The sequence below is a fragment of the Carex rostrata genome, chromosome 20 (genome assembly GCF_964058835.1).
Source record: "Carex rostrata chromosome 20, lpCarRost1.2, whole genome shotgun sequence".
NCBI classification, from domain to species: domain Eukaryota; kingdom Viridiplantae; phylum Streptophyta; class Magnoliopsida; order Poales; family Cyperaceae; genus Carex; species Carex rostrata.
The window spans coordinates 5,926,517-5,946,972 of record NC_135937.1 but is presented as its reverse complement, the minus strand read 5'-3'; the positions used below and the strand labels follow the sequence as shown (position 1 = coordinate 5,946,972).

Genomic DNA, 20,456 nt, shown 5'->3' with positions numbered 1-20,456 from the left:
AACACATGCAATTTTTTTTTTTTTTTTATAAACCATACAAATTTCCCTCTGGAATAAAGATTTTAACATGATTATTTTTTTTTACAAAAACTATAAGGACCGAAATGGCATTTCGGTCCTGAATTTTTTTTTTGAGGACCGAAATGACATTTCAGTCCCAAGTAGTTTTTACAATTTTTCAACATATTTTCTCCTCGAAATATGTGAAAACGGTTGAGACCAAAATGTCATTTCAGTCCTAAAAAAAATGAGACCGAAATGACAATTTTAATTCTTATGGTTTTTGTAAAAAAAAAATAGTAATCATGTTGGTTTAATAAAAAAAAAATTCTAATTATGGTTTATAAAAAAAATTCCATACAAAAGGTCAAGATCACATGACACCATTTGCTCTAAGCACCACTCAGTTATTATAGAAAGAATGAAATTGCTGTAAACTTATTAGGCCGAAAATGAAATTTATATTTCAGTGTAAAACAGATATATTATTACTAGGGCTGCAAAACTCTCAATGCCTAACATTCTTATCAACTTCAATTAAATAGCACAACAAAACTGTCGTTAGAATCACCACAAGAGCTGTTACAACCTTTCAAGTCTCCCCTATAATTGCTCATAAAAAATATACATAATACTTTTTTATTTTCAAAATTTTTCCAGTGCAACCCTAGTTTTCTGAGTTTGTCAAACCCAAAACCAGTGATTTCAGCTCCGGCATCTTTTCTTCTAGAAGTTCCTTTTTTGACAGCATTCTATCATCCAAACAATCTTCACCTTCCTGTAAAATACAAAATCAAATATTAAACCATTAAAGAACTCTAATGTAATTGCAAAAAGAGAAGGGTTAAAATATCTTCATTTTCTGTGCCATCCATCCACCCTTTAATTTTCTAACAAAAATTTGAAAACTTAAATGTTAAAATAAAATCATTAAAATATAATTTTCTCTGTATACACACAAAAAATTATCACTTTTCAGTTTTGTTTTTATATAAATCAATAAGTTGAAAAATCAATACTTAGAAATTATCCACATGAGTGTCTTTTTGCAAGCTCTTGATAATAATTAAAACAAAGTAAAAATATCATAATTTTTTACATGTGCATAGAGAAAATGATATAAGATCATATTTAATGGTTTATTTTGACATTTAAGTTGTAAATTTGATGTTATTGAAGTTTTAAAAATGGAGGCACGGTGAAGGCACCAAAAATGGATGATTAAAAAATAATATGTTTTTCAACTCACAGCTCCAGCTGCGGCAGCTTGCAAGGATAAGAGAGCCACAGTAGCATTGTGGTAGTCTGTTAACAGCTTGCATGTTGTATCAGGTAACTTCTCCTGTCATTGTCAAGTTACAAATTTTCAGAGAGAGCATGTCAGTCTCCAAAAACCAATACTGTGCCCACATGTAACTGCGCTACTGATCAGGCCTCAATTTGATATCTTCTCATTGTTTTCTGATGTTATCATGTTATTTTTGTCTCTCTTTCTCATTGCCTTCTTCACTGCTGCCTGGAGTCTTTGAGAAAGTTTCTGATCCAGGCAAGTGCCAGATAGGAATGTAAAAAAGTTACACCGTGACCAGATACGTCACAGTACGACACATGTGCCGTGACCATTCGCATGACATGACCATCCTTCAAAAAATTGGCACAACACGACATAGCACGTGAACTCATCACGCATGATCAGGACCATTAGATCTTTGATTAAATGATAAATCTTGAATAAACTAACTTAAATTACGAAAAAAAATAGTTAACATGTGACCAGATCACATTTGGACACGACATGTGTGGTCATGGCACAGCATGTATTTTATTTACATCCCTAGTGCCAGACCAAATCTAGAATTAAAGCCTAAAGCTAAAAGGAGCCTTTTTTTTCCATTTTCATTACCTTCAGGTGCGAAATTAAAGCAGATATAGCTCTTCCAGGTGCTTGGATAGCCTTGTTGTGTACCTAAAAAAAATGTAAACATAATTACATTACATTTAAATTATACATATTAAAATAAAATTACACACCATCAGGAAAGACAGAATAAACAAACCTGCAAAAAGAGTAGGGCAACAACTTTTGGAAGGAGAGCAATGCTATCAGTCTCCAAAGAAACCTGTGTTGTCAAATCCTAAAATTCACAGTTATAATTAACAACTCGTGTTAGATAACAGATACATGCTACAGGTTTGACACAAATAGAAAAGCAAAATATGATGAATTTTCATTTTTTTAACTTATTAATAGATACCTTACGGTAGGAATGCAGCATTGATCTTTCTACTCTTTTATCAAGCTTTTTCACAAGCAAACCGCTACAAGATAGATTTTTTTTTTAAAAGAAGGTCAATTCGACACCAACAAATAAAACAAAGGAAAATGTCGAGAAAATACCTCTCTTCTGCTACAGCTCTTAATGCATCCATAAAGGCATCAACCCTCTGTCACATAAATACAAAACCTCTTAGGTAATATAAATTTTGAAACATGAGAATTAAAATTTTGTGGGATGCATAAACAAACCTTTCCCTCTAATGCTTCCACTAAGGATTGGACCTTAGCTGACAGTGGACCAGCCAAAGTTTTTGCCTACACATTAAAAATAGGTATCAAACAAATAATTTAGTAATCAGATATTTTCCAAGAACCGGAAGCTAATGCATTAAGAGCAAAAATGTACCAGAGAAGTACGATCAGCAGTGCTAAGTTGCAAGGTCTTATTTGGACCGTCGTCTACTTCTACACCATTCTTCAATTTATTGTCCATATCCTACAAGAATCAATGATTCACATTATTTCTTAGCAACTATGGAGGCAAAAAAATAAAATAAAAAATAAAACAAACAAAGATTACCAGAGTATGGAGGAGTTGGTCAGCAACATGAGCAGCCATAGTCTTTAAAAGATGCTTGTGCAAGATAGCCTACATTATTTAACCAATTGTAATTTTAACATTAGATAGCATGCAACATAAGGTTAAATTTAATTGAAAATCTAATTGTTACTATTATGATTTTTTTTTTTCCAGAAAGCATGTAACTGTTAATAAACCAGTCAAAATGATGATGCATGGCATTTTTAAGGGTGCAATCATTTGCAGGTTCCATTAAAATAATCTTCTTTGAGGAAATAAGATCTCCATGTTTAAAAATGATAAATTCATATAAATTAAATAATAGATAGAGAATGGTGCAGTATACAGAGGTAGAGGGGTCATCTTGAAACAGGTCAAGTGTTTTCTCGTACATTTGCAAATCTAGCACAACCTGCAAAAACACATAAATAAAAAAGTTAATAAGATGGAGCAAATTCAAGTGTTAAATGGTGAGAATGATTCTAGAGAACCTATCCTTTGACCCAAAAATTAAGGGAAAAATTGCCCATGTGAGAGAGGATCAGCATGCTAAAAGAAAACACAATCATGCTTGGTTGCTACTCAAATTCAAGGAGGATTAAGTTGCTTACTCCATTTTACTCCTCACATTTACATCTCATTTGGCAGCTTAAGTCATGGCTTAAATTATCTAAGATGTTGGAAAATAAATCTCTACCCATGATAGTGGGCCCTACGGAAGGAGTAAGTTTGGAGTAAGTTAATTCACCTGTAGAGGTGGAGCAACTTGCTCCGGATTAACTCACCTCTTACTCCAGCTTAATCCTTTTATTTTACTTCTTGTTTGGCAGCGCAAGTGTGGAGTAAAGGGTTTACTCCACCTCTTACTCCACAACCAAACATGAAGTGTCACCCATGGAGGAATACTGAGGCAAGTTAAACGATTGAAAGGTCCTACTGAGGACACGTACCTCATCGAGATGCTTTTGTAGAGAATCAAGCAGTCTCCTCCTCTTCTCAGCATTCTCAGATAATAACGTGTTTTTCCTCCTTTTGTAGTAATCAAGTAGCATCGGTCTCAAGTGCATGGCCAATTGCCTAATTAGCTCTTCCGAATCTGTTGACCAATCATTAATAAAACATGGAAGTTTGTAAATTGAATTTGGTTTCAATGCAATAAGCTATGCACAATATAGAAATTCTTAGAAAAGAAGTTTACAGGTTTTACCAATAATTACCAATTATAAAGTCTTAAGCAACCAAAAAACAAACCCAACAATTATTTGGCTGAGGTGGGGAGAAGGTCAGGTGCATTCGCACTAGATTAGCAAACGTCAGATATATGATACAAATATATAATTCAAAAATCTAAAAGCAAATTCAACATAGGACAAAAGTAGAGAGAGCATAAATCGCCTTCAAAATAAAAATAAAACTTTCTTCTGACCTCCAATTTCCTCTAGCTCAGGCGTAAGAGATGTGATTTTCTCGGCAACCCATTCTACAGGAACATTCGGATTCTCCTCTTTTACTTTATCAGAACCCTTTTTACCACCGGTTGAACCGACATCTTTACTTTTTCTCTGATTTTTCTTTCCTTTAGCAGGGACAATTTCGTGTGCATCTTCGTCCTTGTCATGATTACCACCTTTTGCTGTTTTGCCTCTTCTCTTTTTGCCCTTTTCAGGCACACTTGCATTGCTACCCTCGTCATCGTCTACATCTTTTGACTCCGCTTGTTGTTGTGAAATTGGCACAGTCTTGGGATTTTTGGTTTGATTGGTTGCAAAAATAAACGAGTCTAGTTCCTTTTCTAGTTGATCGAAAATTCCCTGTAAAAGGCAAATTTAAATTGTAATTTCTAATTTGCATACAGAGATTTTTCTGCAAGAAATATTGGTCTTATCAAATCACAGTTAACATAGCGACCTTACTTTGATAAAAGCATTGCTGAAAACACATGAATCCCCTAGAATGACTGCAGATGAAGACTGTCATAAAACCATAATTAGCATCAATAAAAGTAGATTCAAAGACACAAATTAAAGAAAGAACGAACAAAGAACACCTTGGTCGCCTTCTGTAGAGATGGACAAAGAGACAAAATCTTAGAAGCATCCGCATCCACAATGTATGAAGGTAGCACAGAAAGGCAATCGATCCTATCATGAAATAATGTCAATAATCTTGCTAAAAAAAAAAAAATCACAGTAGTGTTCCCTACAGTACCAAACATTTCCACCAGCACTGGATTTAGTTAATTCAAGAAAATTTTCATACCAGTTGCCGTGATCTACAGCATCACTGACAGCAGCATCTAACATATCCACCATAGATGGGTGAACAAAGACAGCCTCCAGTGGAATACCGTCTGGATATCTCATCTACATTGAAAAAAATCAAATAAAAATTATAAAAATACCATACTACTTGTCTTGATTTGAAGCGCTACAGCTGGATATGTTGGATTTCATGGTTTACCTGTAAGTACTGTTTAGGTTGTGGGATAGAAAGCTTGTGAAGCACATCATAGCTGATGTAGGAATTCTGTGATTGCGATCCATAAAAAATGCATTAAAAAATGGATAAAACAAGCTTGATTCCGAAAAACAATAATTAAAATTTGTTTATACCTGTGAGAAGAAGGAATCCACGCACTCCTTCTGGGCATGTGCAAAAACCTGACAACAACCATTTTTCAGTAGTACAACAAAAAAAACAAGAAGAAGAAGAAGAAGCTGACTCCAGACAGGACAAACGAACAAAAAGTTGTCACTTACAGCTGGGGTCCACTGCACACCAGCTCGGAGCGAACCAAGAACAGCTCCATCCTTTAATAACCCATTGAAAATGGATTGAAAGAAGGTACCTTCTACTGATACCCCACTGGCACCGTCTATGTCTTGAAGCAGTTGTTGTAAAGAGTTCCAAACAATAGGCAAATTTGTTGGGACAGTTACCGCCCTGGTTGCCCCACGCACCATGGCAGTTATCCTTTGCACATATGCTGGTGTATATATCTGCCCACCTTCTAGCCTCCCTTTCACCTGATTTAAAATATAATATATATAAAGTAATCCTTCCCCGTTCACAAAAGTAAATATCAGAACTTTGCAAAAGAGATCCACATCCACTAATATAGTATTTGTAAAATCACTAAAATTTAACGAGAAACTCTTTCCCTCAAACTCTCCACCTCATCTTCTGTAAAACCCTAATCTAACAATTTCTTTAACTGAAAACAAACTATCAATGTTTTGGGAAAAAAAATAAACTACAAAGCAAAGATGGTATTATGTTAAATTGTTCTTGTACATTTAAATAATGTGTGCTTCCGGGAAGTATTAAAAATAACTATTCTTCTACAGATATGGGCAAACATGAGTTAGTTTTACAATTTAACTTCATGGAGCAATGGATTGGACACTACTCACCATGGTGCCAAGACGAGGCTCGAGAAACGAGGCAACAAGCTCAGAACCAATATGCAATTGTGCCGCAATTTCAGCGAGAGACATCTGACTACACTCTTGCAACTTTTCATTTATCTCTTCAGCAACTGAATCCCAGTAAGATTGAGAGATAATTTCTCCATGAACCATCATTAGACCCACATCTTCGGCAATTATCCTCTCCGCTTGCCTCTCTATGTAGTACAGATCAACTCCTATTATATCAGCTAGATCAATTAAGGATACTCGGCCAGATCGATTTATCTCTTTTTCCATTTCTTGCTTTAGTTGATCCTGTGATCATAAAAGGGTAAAAAAAAGGTTAATTTCTATGAATTGTATTCCAAAGGTTTGCATTTGAACAATTTCCCTCCTGCATTGTGGCTTTTCTACATAAATTGGAATTTTTAATATATATATTCTTACATAATTATGCATTTTCCACATAATATTTTTTTTTGTACATAAATTGGCATTTTCAATATACTCACATTCTGAACAACTTCTCCTCCTTTTATATCTATTAAATTGCATTTGTACGTTTCAAAAAAGTCGGGTTTGGCAAGTTATGAAAACCTTTCCGGATTATTAATAAATGTCTTCTCCTTGGCAAGATTGAGTTCAGTTTAGAAACCTCCAGGCTACCCAATATTTCCAATTTTTCCAATATTGAATTTTTTTACCGAACTGAAATAGTTAATTGAAAATTATTTTGAATATAAGTTAGAGCTTCTGATGAAATGCAACTAAAAATTCGGGCAGTTCAAAATAAAACTAAATTTTAACAAGATCAGGGGTCCGTTTAAAAAAAAAATACGGGGCGGAATTACAGGGGTGATGTATTCTTTGCCAGTAACGGTATGAAGCAGATCGAAATCGAAGAACCGGTGCTCCTGGAGCTTGTGGACCAACTCCACCACGTTCCTCTCCGAGAGGCGCACGCTCGGCTTGGCCTGCTGCGCCTCCTCCAGCTGCCTCATGAGCTCCAACAGTTCCGCATCCATTTTGGTCCGATCACAACTCCTAATTCCTTCCAGACACAGAGCGCGGAGCAAAGAGAACTGAAGAAAGAAATGGTGCTCTATCGTTTCGGGTCGGATTGAACCGGATTGGCCCGTGAATTCTAACTTGTATTGGATCGGATTGACGGTCCGGATGCAAACTCAATTTAATTTAGGAGATCCGAATTCAGATTGCGAGTAGCTCTGATTTTGAGAAACTTTTTATCTATATAAATTATTAAATTAAGACGTATGAAAATAAAAGGGAGTATCTTGTTTCTAACAAAATATAAAAAGATCTAATTTATTGAAACTGTAAAAAAATTTCAGATTGGACTCGATGATTTGAATTCATTGTTATTTCCTCTTTTTTTTTTAAAAATTAGACCTGATGATGGAAAAATATAGAATATGGCCGTCACAGAACCATCAAGTGATAATGGATCTGCCTTATTGGATCAGATCCAAGTTGTTTTTTTTTTTAATTCTGCAAAAACAGTAGAAATGACTAATTGAGTTCGATCCACTTCTAACTTGATTAAATGTGGCACCCATATTCTCATTTCTATCATTAAAAGAAAAATTAACAATGGATGTGGACTGTTGAGTTCGATCTGAAATCTAAGATCGAACTCAATGAGTCAGATTTTTCTATATTTGTTGGAAACGAGATACTCTTTTTATTTATGTACGTCTCAATTTAATAATTTCTATAGATAAAAAAATTTCCTCATTTTGAGTTTGTATAGGAGTGTCCCATTAAAATTTGTACGAATAGTAAAGAAGTTTTGTAAATTTTAACTTGAATTGAATTGATATAAATTTAAATATAATGATCTGAATCTCAAATTAGTATGTGCTGAGAAAAAAATTAAGAAAAGAAAAGGAGAACAAGACATTTCATAAAATAAAATAAAAATTAACTTCTTCTATAATTTATTATTTATTAATCACTATTATTTTTTAAATAAATAGATGTACTTGCTAAAGTGGTTGAGCCTATCGTATTATGTTCGTGAGAAAGAAAATAATTGTACTCGTGAAATTACAAATTTATCATTTAATTCTTCCTCTACTTCCTTCGTTTTATTTTATTTGTTCTCAATTTATGCTATTGTGACATCGACCTTGGTTCAATCGAAACGGATTCGGGTCCGACAGGTCCTGTCCGCTGCCTGCTAATAATTGCATTGCTGTAGGTTGGCACATCTGTCCGAGAGAGCGTATCCTCTGAGATATCTCAACTTTTGCGTGACCGACGTGTCCGCTGCCTATTCGGGTTAGCGCAGGGGCCCAGCATTATTTGAGCTTCGAGCTTCGAGCTTCGCGCAGAACGTATTTGAACGGTTCAGAATTTCCAAAAAGTTACGCAAAATATGAGATATCTCAGAGGATGCTAATTCTCTGTCCGCAGCCCGGTAATCAATACATTGCTGTAGGTTCTTTTGTGGCACATCCGCACAGGCGGATGTGGTGAAGTCGTCATGTTATTGTCATTTGTCAGTCGTTTGGGACTTTGGGCTCAGAGAGAGCAATAGAATGAACAGAAATAGAATCGGCCCAATGTGCAAAGTTTCTGCTGATTTTAAAGACAATTATGACACCAATTTGGGCCCCTATTTTCCATAGTTAGTCGAAGCTCTTTTCTTGGTTACTCTGAGAACTGATTGTCTCGGTACGGTTGATTTAGTTTTTGGTTCGGTTTCACTCAGTGTCTTTTCAGCTTTACATTTCTACAAGCGGTGACTGTTCAATTCGGTTGATTAAGTTCCCGGTTTGATTCAGTGCTTTCTTGGCTACGATTCGATGTAGTATGCCGGAGAAACAAGATAAATAAGGGTAAAGAGGAAACAATTATTAGACTTCTACGATTACAATCAAGTAAGATCAAATTTGTATCCACGAAATGTACACACCTCTGTGTGTTTTTTTATTTGTTTTACAATTAAATACTTTTAAAGATCCTTAATATCATGTAATATCTAGTTGGTAAATTTTTGCATAATTTTAATTGTTGCCCGGGTGCTGTCAACCAAAAAAAAAAAAAAGTTTGAAGCTCCACTCCAGTAAGAAAAATGATACTAACCAACGAACTTATTTACCGGTTCAAGTTTCAAGAGCGGAAGTACAGGTTTGAATAATCTCATTCATCAGGAATTCAGAATCGGTCGGTTGTTGAACAGTTAATAACCCTCCAGGCTTTTAAATAGCCGTTAGTAAAATACGGTGAGGTGCCGAGTATTTCTAATCAATAATAAATGAGTCGCTTGTCACAGCCGTTTCTTGCAGAAGTAGAATTACGAGCAACTGTGGCAAGTTTCACTGAATGTCTAGACTCTAGAGTCTAGAGTATCAGTAGTCAGACTATTCCCTTTCTTTTTATAAATGTAGTTTTAGAAAATTTAAAATCTCTCCTCAAAAAAAAAAAAAAAAAATTAAATCAGCACAGTTTCAATGAAAACTCGGATTCTACATAAATACAAACTTAATATGCCCTGAGTGATCTAGCTAGAATTAAAAAATTTGTCAACTATCAAATCTAGCTATTGATCTAGTAGCAAAAGTAATACTCTCTGAGATTATATGTTAGAAACAGTGTTTAATTATAGAATATTATTAAGGTACATGATTTTTAATATAAAAACTTTATAATTGATTTTAAGCGTTTCATTAATCAAGAAAATGCAACATGTTAATTATTTGATTGTTGACTTATGTAGAAATAGTGTATTGACAGCCACTGTCAAACAATGTCAAAACAAAAGACTTATGTAGCAATAGCTCTAATAAATTGAATTGTTAAAATTGAGAAACGAGAAATATGTTGGGCTTGATTATTGAATCCGTATCCTCCTAGATATCTGACTCGAGCAAATTACAAACGGACGGCTCAGATAGTTCCAGTCAGATCAAAGTTGATCCATTGTCCAAAGAAACTATAGGGGTCTATTTATAAATTTATGTCAAGTTAAAAGAACTAATCTGAACCGTCTGTTTGTAATTTGCAGTCAGGTACCTGGGATGATCCGAATTCTTGATCATGGATCCATCCTACATTCCTTTCGTTGATTACGGAGAGGTTAAATCTTGATAAAATGCGTACATTTTATAATCATCGTAATTTTCAAATCAGATTGTAATTATAATTCCTTCTATCTTCTCTTTCTAATTAAATTATAATTATAGTCATTTTTTAAATAAACCGAAGCGTTATCCAAAATTATATTTAGTAAAATAGTCGTCTTTATATACTGATGTGACCTCTTTGATTTCCACGTGAAGAAAAGAGAAAAATAGTCACCGAATTTCCTATACGGAGTTCATAACAAAACTATTCTAATAACTATTTATTATTATTATTATTATTATTATTATTATTATTATTATTATTATTATTAGAATAAAGCAGTGCCCGAGTGGCGGTGAGATAAGAAAAGCGATCTGAGGCGATCGGGAAAGGGAAAAAAAGCTTCGCTTCTATCTCATATCGGACTGAAGTAACGGATCAGTCGCGGATGCCTTCTCTTCTTCGATGATGGAAGGCGAGTGATCTCCCGTCTGTGTACAGTAGGTATACCTTCCGTTTTTAGTTTGATGTTTGTGTGTTGTTTTGTGCTGCTTTCTGCATCTTTCTCTTCCTCTGTCTTTTTTCTTCTCTTTCTGTTTAGAGGTGACTGTTCTGGCTGGTTGATTTACTTCTCTGATCCGAGATGATCAACAAAGAATAGCAACTGTTCCTAATTTAAGATATTTGTTTTACTTATTTAAGATATATTGTTACAGTCCAGTGAAAATGAATGGACAAGAGGAATTGTAAGAGTCAAGCAAAAGAGATATTGCCTCTATATAAGGAGTGAAAATGTAAAAGAAAGTACAGATATAAAAAAGAACAAGAAACAAATCCTGATTTCTATTTTTAGAGAGAGAAAAAATATTCAATTATATTGATTTGAGTGAAAGTTGTTAAATTCTTATCACTCTCATACTTTCTTTTCTCTCTCCAAAAATAGGAGGCAGAATTTGTTTCTTGTTCTTTTTTCTCTCTGTCCTTTTTTTTTACATTTTCACTCTTTTATATAGGTGGCAATATCTCTTTTACTTGATGCTTACAATTCCTCTTGTCCATTCATTTTCACTGGACTTTAACAATCTATCTTAAATAAGTAAAACAAATATCTTAAAGAAGAGGGTTCAAATGCCTCATTTTTGTGCCTCCATTTTGAAAAACCTATAATAACTCAAAATTTAAATATTTAAATTCAAAATAAAATCGTTGGATATGAACTACATCATTTTATCCATGCACGTGTAAAAAATTATGGCATTCAACTTTGTTTTGGTTGTCATCTTGAGCTTGTAAAAATGTATACTAATGTGGATAATTTCTAGACGTTGATTTTTTAACTAATTGATTCACATAAAAGTAAAACCGAAATGTGATAATTTTTTATGGGCACATAGAGAAAATAACATAGGTCACATCTAACGGTTTTATTTTGACGTTTAAGTTTTAAACTCTGAGTTATTTAAGTTTTTAAAAATGGAGGCATGATGAAGGCACAAAAAATAGAGGCATTTGAACCCTCCTCTATCTTAAATTATGAACGATTGTTATTCTTTGTTGACCGTCTCGGATCATTCCCAGTCTAATTTAATTCAGTGCCTTCTCAGTTTTCAACTGATGGATGACTGTCCTGATCCGGTCGATTCAGTTCCCAGTCTGATTTGGATTCAATGCCTTCTTGGTTGTGATATATGTACAGATAAAATTATTACTAGGCTTTTACATGATGCATACACCCTTGTGCATTTTTAGCTTTATTTAGCTGTATGTTTTCCCAGACACTCGTTGCCTAATTTTATGTAATTTTTCAACTAAAAAAATTACGGTTTTCAACTAAAAAAAAAATATTCTAATAATTAGCATTCTACAAATTTAATAGTATTTACATGGTATTAACGGTTTATACAGGGTTGTGCATGAGATTCTGCCTAAAATCAATTGCTGCTGGTATCAGTCCTGCAGCTTGTAATTAGTGCAGCTTTGACTGACAAATATTTACTGGGTGCATTTTGACTGCCTTTTTCTTCCTCGGTAATTTACATGTAAGTTGCTGTAATCACTGACCTCTGATTTGTTGCTTTTAATTAAGACTGTATTGATTACCGAGCTACAAATATTTGTTGCTTTTGACTGGTAGTCTGGTACCACCAAAAAATTTACTCTTTTCCATTTTATTTTTCTTTAGGCTTTGGTAAGCCTGTATATTTAATTACATGCATGTCTGCATTGTATTACCTATTGCATATTTAAAAAAAAAAAAAAAAAATCTAGAGCAAGGCTTGTTTGCAGACCAAATTTTTCATTTAAAAAACCTTTTTATTATTTTTTAGATATGTAAAAAATCAAGATTCTAGACCACAGAGATCCTGATCTTCTACCCATTTAAAAAAAAAAAAATTTAGGCCTCCAAGAGAATTTTTATATGAAAATGACTGTGAAGAGTTTGAATTGATTGTTTCAACTTTTAAACATAGAGATAAGAAATATTACTACGAGAGTATTGAGTAATTTTTCTCGTATGAGTAATTTGGATTGACTGTTTGAACTTTACACATAGAGATTGGGTAAAAAAAGCAAGCAACTAAATACTACCAATCTAAAATCCTTATCCAGATAGAATCATTATTGCACAATAAGTATGACTGTTCGAGGTTTATTTTACAGAAAAAAATTGTAAAACTGAGAGATAATAACAGAAGAAAAATACCCAGGAACATGATAAAACTAATTTAGGGTACTTAAATGTAAATCTCTTTTAGCAAAGCTTGGTGACAAGTAAAAAATTGTAGCCACTACTAATTTCATAAAACCAGAAATAAAAATTCAACCTCTAGAAATCTCTTCTCTTTCTTGATTTTCACAACCCACTGAAACCCTAGGTACAGCAAATGAATTAGGAAAACTAACATCACTAACACTTTTTCTAATTGGCACCAAATTCTCTTGAGTCTTTTTACAATATGCAATTGCTCCTTGAATTGAGCTCTCCTCCTCAAACCACCGGTTTAAGTCGCTTGATGAAAACATAGACGAACCCGATACTTGCGAAGATTTACCCGTCAATCGCCTCCGAATTACACCCGAAAATGATTTCCTATGACTGGTTCCCTCTTCTAGAAACTTCTCTCTATCAATGGTGCTCTTTAGTGTAACATTAATCACCTTAGCACCAAATTGCTCGTTCTCTTCTTCGATCGAGTTGTTGGTTTTGGTAAACAGGGACTTGAGATAGCCCTTTGAGGCCTTAAATTTTGAAGTCAAATGGGTTTGTTTGAAAAACTTGAGCCTCTTTGGCCAATGTTTATTGGGCATCGATTTAATCACCGGCTTCTCATCGGGACATTCAATCAGTGTATCCTTAGAGAAATTGGAAAGGGGTTTATGGAGAAGTTTCTGAACAAGTTCGAACCTAGGTGGAAGTTGTAGAGGTAAGAGATTTCCTTTATAGAACAGTTCATCGGCTGGAAATGTGTTGGTTTCTCTCTCTAGATTGTTTGAGCTCATTTTGAACTCAAAATCTCCACGATCTTCTGAAGGACTCAAGATTTTGGGGCTCAGATCCATGTCTATGTAGTCTTCTTTGATGGTGATTAGAGGAGAAACAGAGAGGGTTTTAGCCATGGCCAAGCCCAAGTGCTTTGTTTAGGTGCAAAAAGGAGGGAGAAGAGGTATCATTTAAAGTTTGAACGAGACAAAGAGAGGATAAGGAGCTCAGTGTGATAAATGCAGTTTGGGAGATTGTTAAATGGGTCCCGCTCCCCACACTATTTAACACTATTAAATATTTATCGCTACTTCTTTTTAGGTTAATTTTAAGGTAAATTGGATTGTATTATATTATTATTATATATAAGTTGAGGGAGCTGATAACGGCCACCGCTGGTGCATTTCTAGATCTCTCCTGAAAACATAAATGAAACGATATTCATAAATTATGTAACGTGTTAGCAAATATCAATGGTTTAAATAGCGTTTATCGCGAAATAGCGTACGGGTTAAAAAAATCGCGCTATGCTCAAATAGCGGCGCTATTTGGGCATAGCGTCATAGCTTTTTTGGTCGGAAAACGCTATAGCGCCGCTATAGCGCGCTATTTAAAACACTGGCAAATATTATGTATGAACTTGAAGTAGAAAAAATATCTCTTTTATATTATTACAAAAAATTCCCTTGAATTATAAATCAATTTGCGTTTAGAAGTGTTTTGGTAAATATACGCATCAAGATAATAGAATTGAAGTTACACAAAGATCTCAATTTTTCATAAAATCTAGGCATTTAGATTTTTCACCGTGAACATATATGATCTTTATTTAATACACATAATGTGTACACATAGTCAATTACTAAGACTAAAAGGCGTTATAGTAAACTAATTTTTGTATTAAAAAATAATTCGTTAATTCATACACCTTGATAAATTAATACATTTCCTCAAAAATAAAAAGTTATAAGCTCTACACTTTTCAAACGAGTACTTTATTACAACATTTCTAGTTATCTTTGATGTGATGTTTCGCAAAAAAAAAAAAAAATGATGAGGAAATAAGTATTTATTATGATGCTATGATTCTCTACCTTTGAGAATAAAATAAGCGAGAATACTATTAATCTGTTTACGTTAAATAATAAAAATATATAGTCAATTGCTTTTTTTTATAATAAATCTTATAATTTTGATTGTGATGATTGAGATTATGAGATATCATAAAGTTCATGTATATCGACATTCACCCGGACCGTAACTCCGCTAAGCTTAATTATAAAGTTTATGTGTTATTTGATTCAGTCAGAACTAGCTAGCTGAAGCCCCTTCACTATTAATTTTACAGTTTTTGACTCATTCATTATTATTTTTTTTTATTTGGATTTGGCTACGGAATTTCAAAACTTTCGAAAATACAAAACACTTAACGAGATAATAAGTCTGACGGGGTTTATCAACGCAGGACCTATGTTACAGTTGCCATTAGGATTACATTCAAAAACGGAGGAGAAACTAAGACTTCAGGTGGGGTTTTCATTAAGAACCAAAGAAAGCAAACTAAGCTGGCCAAACACTCTGCATGGCATTTCGTCGAACACCTTAGCTATGGGTTGCATAGAGAGCTAGGTGCTACGGCTCAATATTCGAGTTTTCAAAATTCTAACGGTCGATCTGAACCGTTTATTTTGTTCTCTATATTAATATGTGTTTGGAGACCAAATTTTACATTTTTTGGAATTTTTTTACTATTTTTTTAAATTTATTGAATATTGCTGTTTTTTATGGTCTAGATTTGTCTGAAAAATAACGATTTTCAATAAATTTAAAAAAATAGTAAAAAATTTTCAAAAAATGTAAAATTTGGTCTCCAAACACATATTAATATGGAGAACAAAATGAACGGTTCAGATCGACCGTTAGAATTTTGAAAACTCGAATATTGAGCCGTAGCACCTAGCTCTCTGTGCAACCCATAGCACCATAGCCAAATTCTTAAGCTAAATCTAAAAGAAATTTCAAACGATGATGGGTATTTTTTATGTAAAAATTAATAAAAAAAAGAGAGAAACAAAAAGAGTATATCAAGATTTTGATTGATAGAAAGATTGGTAGGAATTATACCGATCTTAAAAATAAAAAAGTTTGGAACGGTATGAAATTCATCGATCTTAATTCATATCAGAAAAAAATAGGTTTTGATCGGTACTATTCAAACCGATATAAACAATATAAATATTTTAATCAAATTATATATTATATTTGAGTAGATGTTTTTAAGTTCACCAAGTCTCTTGATGAACTCAAGTCTAAAAACCCATCGAATTGGCTTCAAACGACGAATTTGAATCGTTGAAACCCGCCTACCTTACAAGTGATTCGTCTACATGTAAATTTTTTTAATTTTGAAATTAATTTTGAACAGAGTCAATGGTTAAAAAAGTTTCAAAAAATGAATGCATTAAAATTAATTTATTAACCTTCTAATTTTGACCGCTTTACTCTATACTAAATTAATTCGAATGTTTAAAATTTTCACACGTAGACACATTACTCGTAAAATAGGGGGGTTTCAACAGTTCGGATTCATCATTTAAAGCTAATTCGATGGATTTTAGACTTGAGTTCATCAAGGGGGTTGATGAACTTAAGAACACCCTAGGTCTACTCTATTATATTCATATGAATCATGATTTGATTAAATTAAAAATTGCTTCAAAGTTCTGATAGGCGAGAGAATCACCGATCTAAACTTCATTTTTTTTGTTTTTGCATTTTTGGCTGAGCCTTGTTGTGAAAAAAAAAATGAGTTAAGATCTGTAAATTTTGTACCGTTCCAAACTTTTTTATTTTTAAGATCGACATAATTCTTATTAATCTTTCTACCAATTAAAATCATAATATACTCTTATTATTTTTCTCTTTTCCTTTTTATTAATTTCTACAGAAAAAAATTTCCAACGACAATAGCTGTGATAATATTTATATTAAAAAAATTAAAGAAAATCTTGTGTTAAAGCGGGGATATCTACAGTATTAATTTCTACAGAAAAAAAAATTTCAACGATGATAGTAGTGATAATATTTATATTAAAGAAATCTTGTGTTAAAGCAGGGGATATTTACAGTATTAATTTCTACAGAAAAAAAAATTCCAACGATGATAGCAGTGATAATATTTATATTAGGCCCTGTTCGGCTGCATTACTATTTCCGTAGACTCATGCTTATTTTCACAAAAATAGTAATTTTCAGTTTAATTCGTGTGTCTATGCTCATTCTCAATTTGAGGTCCAACAAGCTCTTAAAAAAAAATCTCGTGTTAAAGCAGGGGATATCTACAGGCACCAGCAATGAAAAAGTTTGTTGGTTTGCCCAAAGATATCATTGAAATTAAAATAATGTCAAGCGACAGGAGCAAGACTCGTTGACCAGTGCTGACATCTAATTTGACCACTTAAAACAAAACAGAGCTGTAATTGCACCATACCTCCATACTCTCGCGTTCTGTGCATCATATGGCTTTGTGAATTTTATTTTATTTTTACAAGGACAAGTCCGCAGAGTACTATGATTTATTTATTTTTTAAGTACAGAAGCACTATTAATTTTGTATTGTATTATGCAATAAATCTGTAGATGAGAAACTATGAATTATCCTCCAAATCAGTTCAGAAGCACGTGGTTATACAAGTCACGCACAATCATGACCGTTAAATCTTGATCTAATAATGTTAAATTTTAAATAAACTAACAAATTATGAAAAATATAATTAATGACCGGTTATTTTTGGACACAATACGTGGTCACATTGTGACTAAGTGATCGTACATCCTAATTTAGTCACGATAAAATGGGTAAAATTTTAACTTGGTCACACTAAATCCAATTCACAACAGCACGACTCACACCACACGTATTTACACATCTATCTCTGAGATATTATAGTGAATAAAATAGTGGAAGTTGAGTCAAAAATGTATTCAGAACTTATTTGAAATATAGGAATCTGCCTTATAATTCGTATAAATCAAAATTATACGGTATGAATCCAATATAATTATCTGATTGTATCCGGTACCTCGCCTTATACGCACGCAAGATGCATGCAGTTAGAATTGTCGAAATGAATGGTATTAATGTATAATTTCTTTTCAAAAAGGTTCTGAATAGACAGATCAAAAGATTTCCAAACAGTGAAGTAGAAGATAAAATGTTTAATGCTTGTCATGATGGCATCTCATGGTCCTCAAAATGATCGTTTAATGGGCTGCATGAATGCTTCACATAGTGTTACGCATACTGTTTACAATTTACTTCAAAACAAACTGTTTTCCTGTAGTCACTTCCAAATATTTACAGCCATCCCATAATAGTTATATTGCTCTGACATAAATTAAATACAAATCGGTAAAGCTTTTAAGAAAAAGCAGGAGTCAAGTTGACCTCCATTATTGCCTTATTGGGACGAAACCCTTACTCAAAGGGGTTCCTTTGCACGCGATAGAGATTAGAGACGACGTGCTCGATGAAGGGTTGGGCGCACAAAATCCTGGTCCAGAGGAGGTCCTAGGTGCACAGTTAGAGGAGAGTCCTACGCGTGCGGCGAGTAATGCGTATCCTCTGCATTAACTCAAAAATAAATCTCAACATTTTGATTTTAAACGGAGTGAATTTAGCTCTGCCTATAATATAGGAACCCTTTAATATTTGTGCAGATATAATCCGCACGAATTTGAAAACAGATCTGATAATCAATATGCATTAACTCCAAAGATTCTCTTTTGAATTAAAGCAGAGGATACGAATTCTGTGGCGAGAGAGTTGTTGACCTCGGCTCAAAGTGAGATCGAGAGGAGAGATTGTGTGGGGCCATTTGACTGTCGGAAAGTATACGAGAGTCGAGAGGTAGTTTTAACTTTATATTATCTAATTGTGATATAAATAAGTGTTCCAACTGAAATGTAAATTTTTGTCGTATTAATAAAAATTATAAGATGGTAAGTTGCTACTTTACTTAAAAAAAAAATAGTGTACTGAATAAAAATAATTTTCTTTAAAGATCCCTCGGAGACAAGTGAATTAAAATTAAAGACGGGTTTACCCGATGAATAATGATAGTAAACCACTAAACCTTACCGGAAAGCTTTTACCTGGAGATAAATAACAAAAATCTGTCCAAAAGTTATCTCTTAAGAGGTGTTTCTTCTTCTTTAATTACTCGGGAAATAATCTCTTGAAAGTTTGTTGTCTGTTGAAACAACAACCAAATTTATCCGACCATAATTTATAAGAGGGTCCCAATGCCTCATTTTTTTTCATACCTCATATCTTATATTTTTGTTTTTAAAGTCTAAATTATCGATCTGAACCGTTCAACATAATATTTATACTAAAATATGAATGGAGATGAAATTTTATATTTTTTGAAAATTTTTTATTATTTTTTAAGATGAGTACAAAATCACTAATCAAGGAATAGCTCGGAACAACAGCTATTTCTGGGTTCGGAATAGCTGCTAACCCAACATTTCATAGGAATAGCGGAATAACAGCTAACCCAAGCTATTCCTTTGTTGAGAATAGCATTTTTTTTTCATCCAAACGTGTTGTGTTGAGAATAGCTCGCCATAAATAGCAGTTATTCTTGAGTTAACGCTATTCATGTGTCATCCAAACGTACCCTTAAAGAATAGTAATAAATTTCTAAAAATTATAAAATTTCATTTCTAATCATATTTTAGTATATATATCACGTTGAACTATTCAAATCAACAATTTGAACTTAAAAAATGAAAATATAAAATATGAGGTATGATGAGGTATTATGAGTATGAAAGACACGAGACATTAGAGCCCCCTCAATTTATAAACCCTATCAAATAACTTTTGTACAACGTACGATCCAAAAAACAAGGGGCCCAACTACTTCCACGGTTTAATCGTACGCATTCACGAGCTATCGAAATCAATCGGCAAAGCAGATCAAGATACAAGCAGTCTTGAGTTGAAACCATTTTGAAAGCATGTTTTTAGCCGAAAACTGTTCATTAACACCATATTTGTTGCCTACAGGCTTGAAACATGCACCCAAAAAAAAAAAATCACCATATTTGTTTAAAAAACTTGATGTACAATTGGTAGCTCAACAAATAAGCTCTAGTTCTAACACAATTCAAAAAATATATATTGAACTACTTCCGTAGCTCCAAATACCTAAATTTATTTATATTATTTATGTTTTTCGGATAGTTAAATTTCTTCTTTCATTCTCAATTTAATATTATTGGATCCCCTTACAAATTTCGAAATAGATTAACAAACACAATTAAGGATGCATAATTAAATCAACATCACAAACCTGATCATGGCTGTGATGGGAACTAGATCACCTGCTCCTCTATGGAAAGAAAATTCCTACCCTAAAGTCACTGACACGTGAGTCTAAAATGAGTTTTGACATTTAAATATTGAATATAGTTTTGCCTTAAAACCTAATCCGGACCCACGTGTCAGTGATTTTAGGAACATGAATTTGCCCACAGATAGGCAGGAGATTCAGTTCTGTTGTGATGGAGGGAAGTGATCCAATGATGAAACACAAGAGAGTTGCTCCG

The 20,456-nt window shown here is 33.3% G+C and overlaps 2 protein-coding genes across 2 annotated transcripts; both read right to left on the bottom strand.

Moving 5' to 3' along the window:
• Window positions 1–510: 510 nt before the first annotated feature.
• Window positions 511–7,508, bottom strand: LOC144572116 (E3 UFM1-protein ligase-like protein). The gene is made up of 20 exons (XM_078321534.1): window positions 7,120–7,508; window positions 6,272–6,583; window positions 5,618–5,884; window positions 5,471–5,518; window positions 5,319–5,384; window positions 5,118–5,221; window positions 4,906–4,999; window positions 4,772–4,828; window positions 4,285–4,669; window positions 3,809–3,954; window positions 3,205–3,270; window positions 2,859–2,927; window positions 2,685–2,774; window positions 2,528–2,593; window positions 2,399–2,445; window positions 2,256–2,319; window positions 2,058–2,135; window positions 1,904–1,966; window positions 1,250–1,342; window positions 511–778 (listed from the first exon to the last, which is right to left on the bottom strand). The coding sequence occupies exons 1-20, from the start codon at window positions 7,291–7,293 to the stop codon at window positions 668–670; spliced, it is 2,400 nt and encodes a 799-aa protein (XP_078177660.1). The 5' UTR covers window positions 7,294–7,508; the 3' UTR covers window positions 511–667.
• Window positions 7,509–13,154: 5,646 nt separating this feature from the next.
• LOC144572636 (putative membrane-associated kinase regulator 4) lies at window positions 13,155–14,016 on the bottom strand. Its single transcript, XM_078322283.1, has one exon. It carries the CDS (start codon window positions 13,973–13,975, stop codon window positions 13,178–13,180), a length of 798 nt encoding a protein of 265 aa, XP_078178409.1. The 5' UTR covers window positions 13,976–14,016; the 3' UTR covers window positions 13,155–13,177.
• Between the last annotated feature and the right edge of the window lie 6,440 nt (window positions 14,017–20,456).

Coding starts and splice junctions, on each gene's coding strand:
- LOC144572116 (XM_078321534.1), bottom strand. CDS start 7,293: ATGGATGCGGAACTGTTGGAGCTCATGAGGCAGCTGGAGGAGGCGCAG. Junction 5,519..5,617: donor GTGTGCAGTGGACCCCAGCT/GTAAGTGACAAC, acceptor GGTTGTTGTCAG/GTTTTTGCACATGCCCAGAA. Junction 5,385..5,470: donor TGGATTCCTTCTTCTCACAG/GTATAAACAAAT, acceptor TCGCAATCACAG/AATTCCTACATCAGCTATGA.
- LOC144572636 (XM_078322283.1), bottom strand. CDS start 13,975: ATGGCTAAAACCCTCTCTGTTTCTCCTCTAATCACCATCAAAGAAGAC.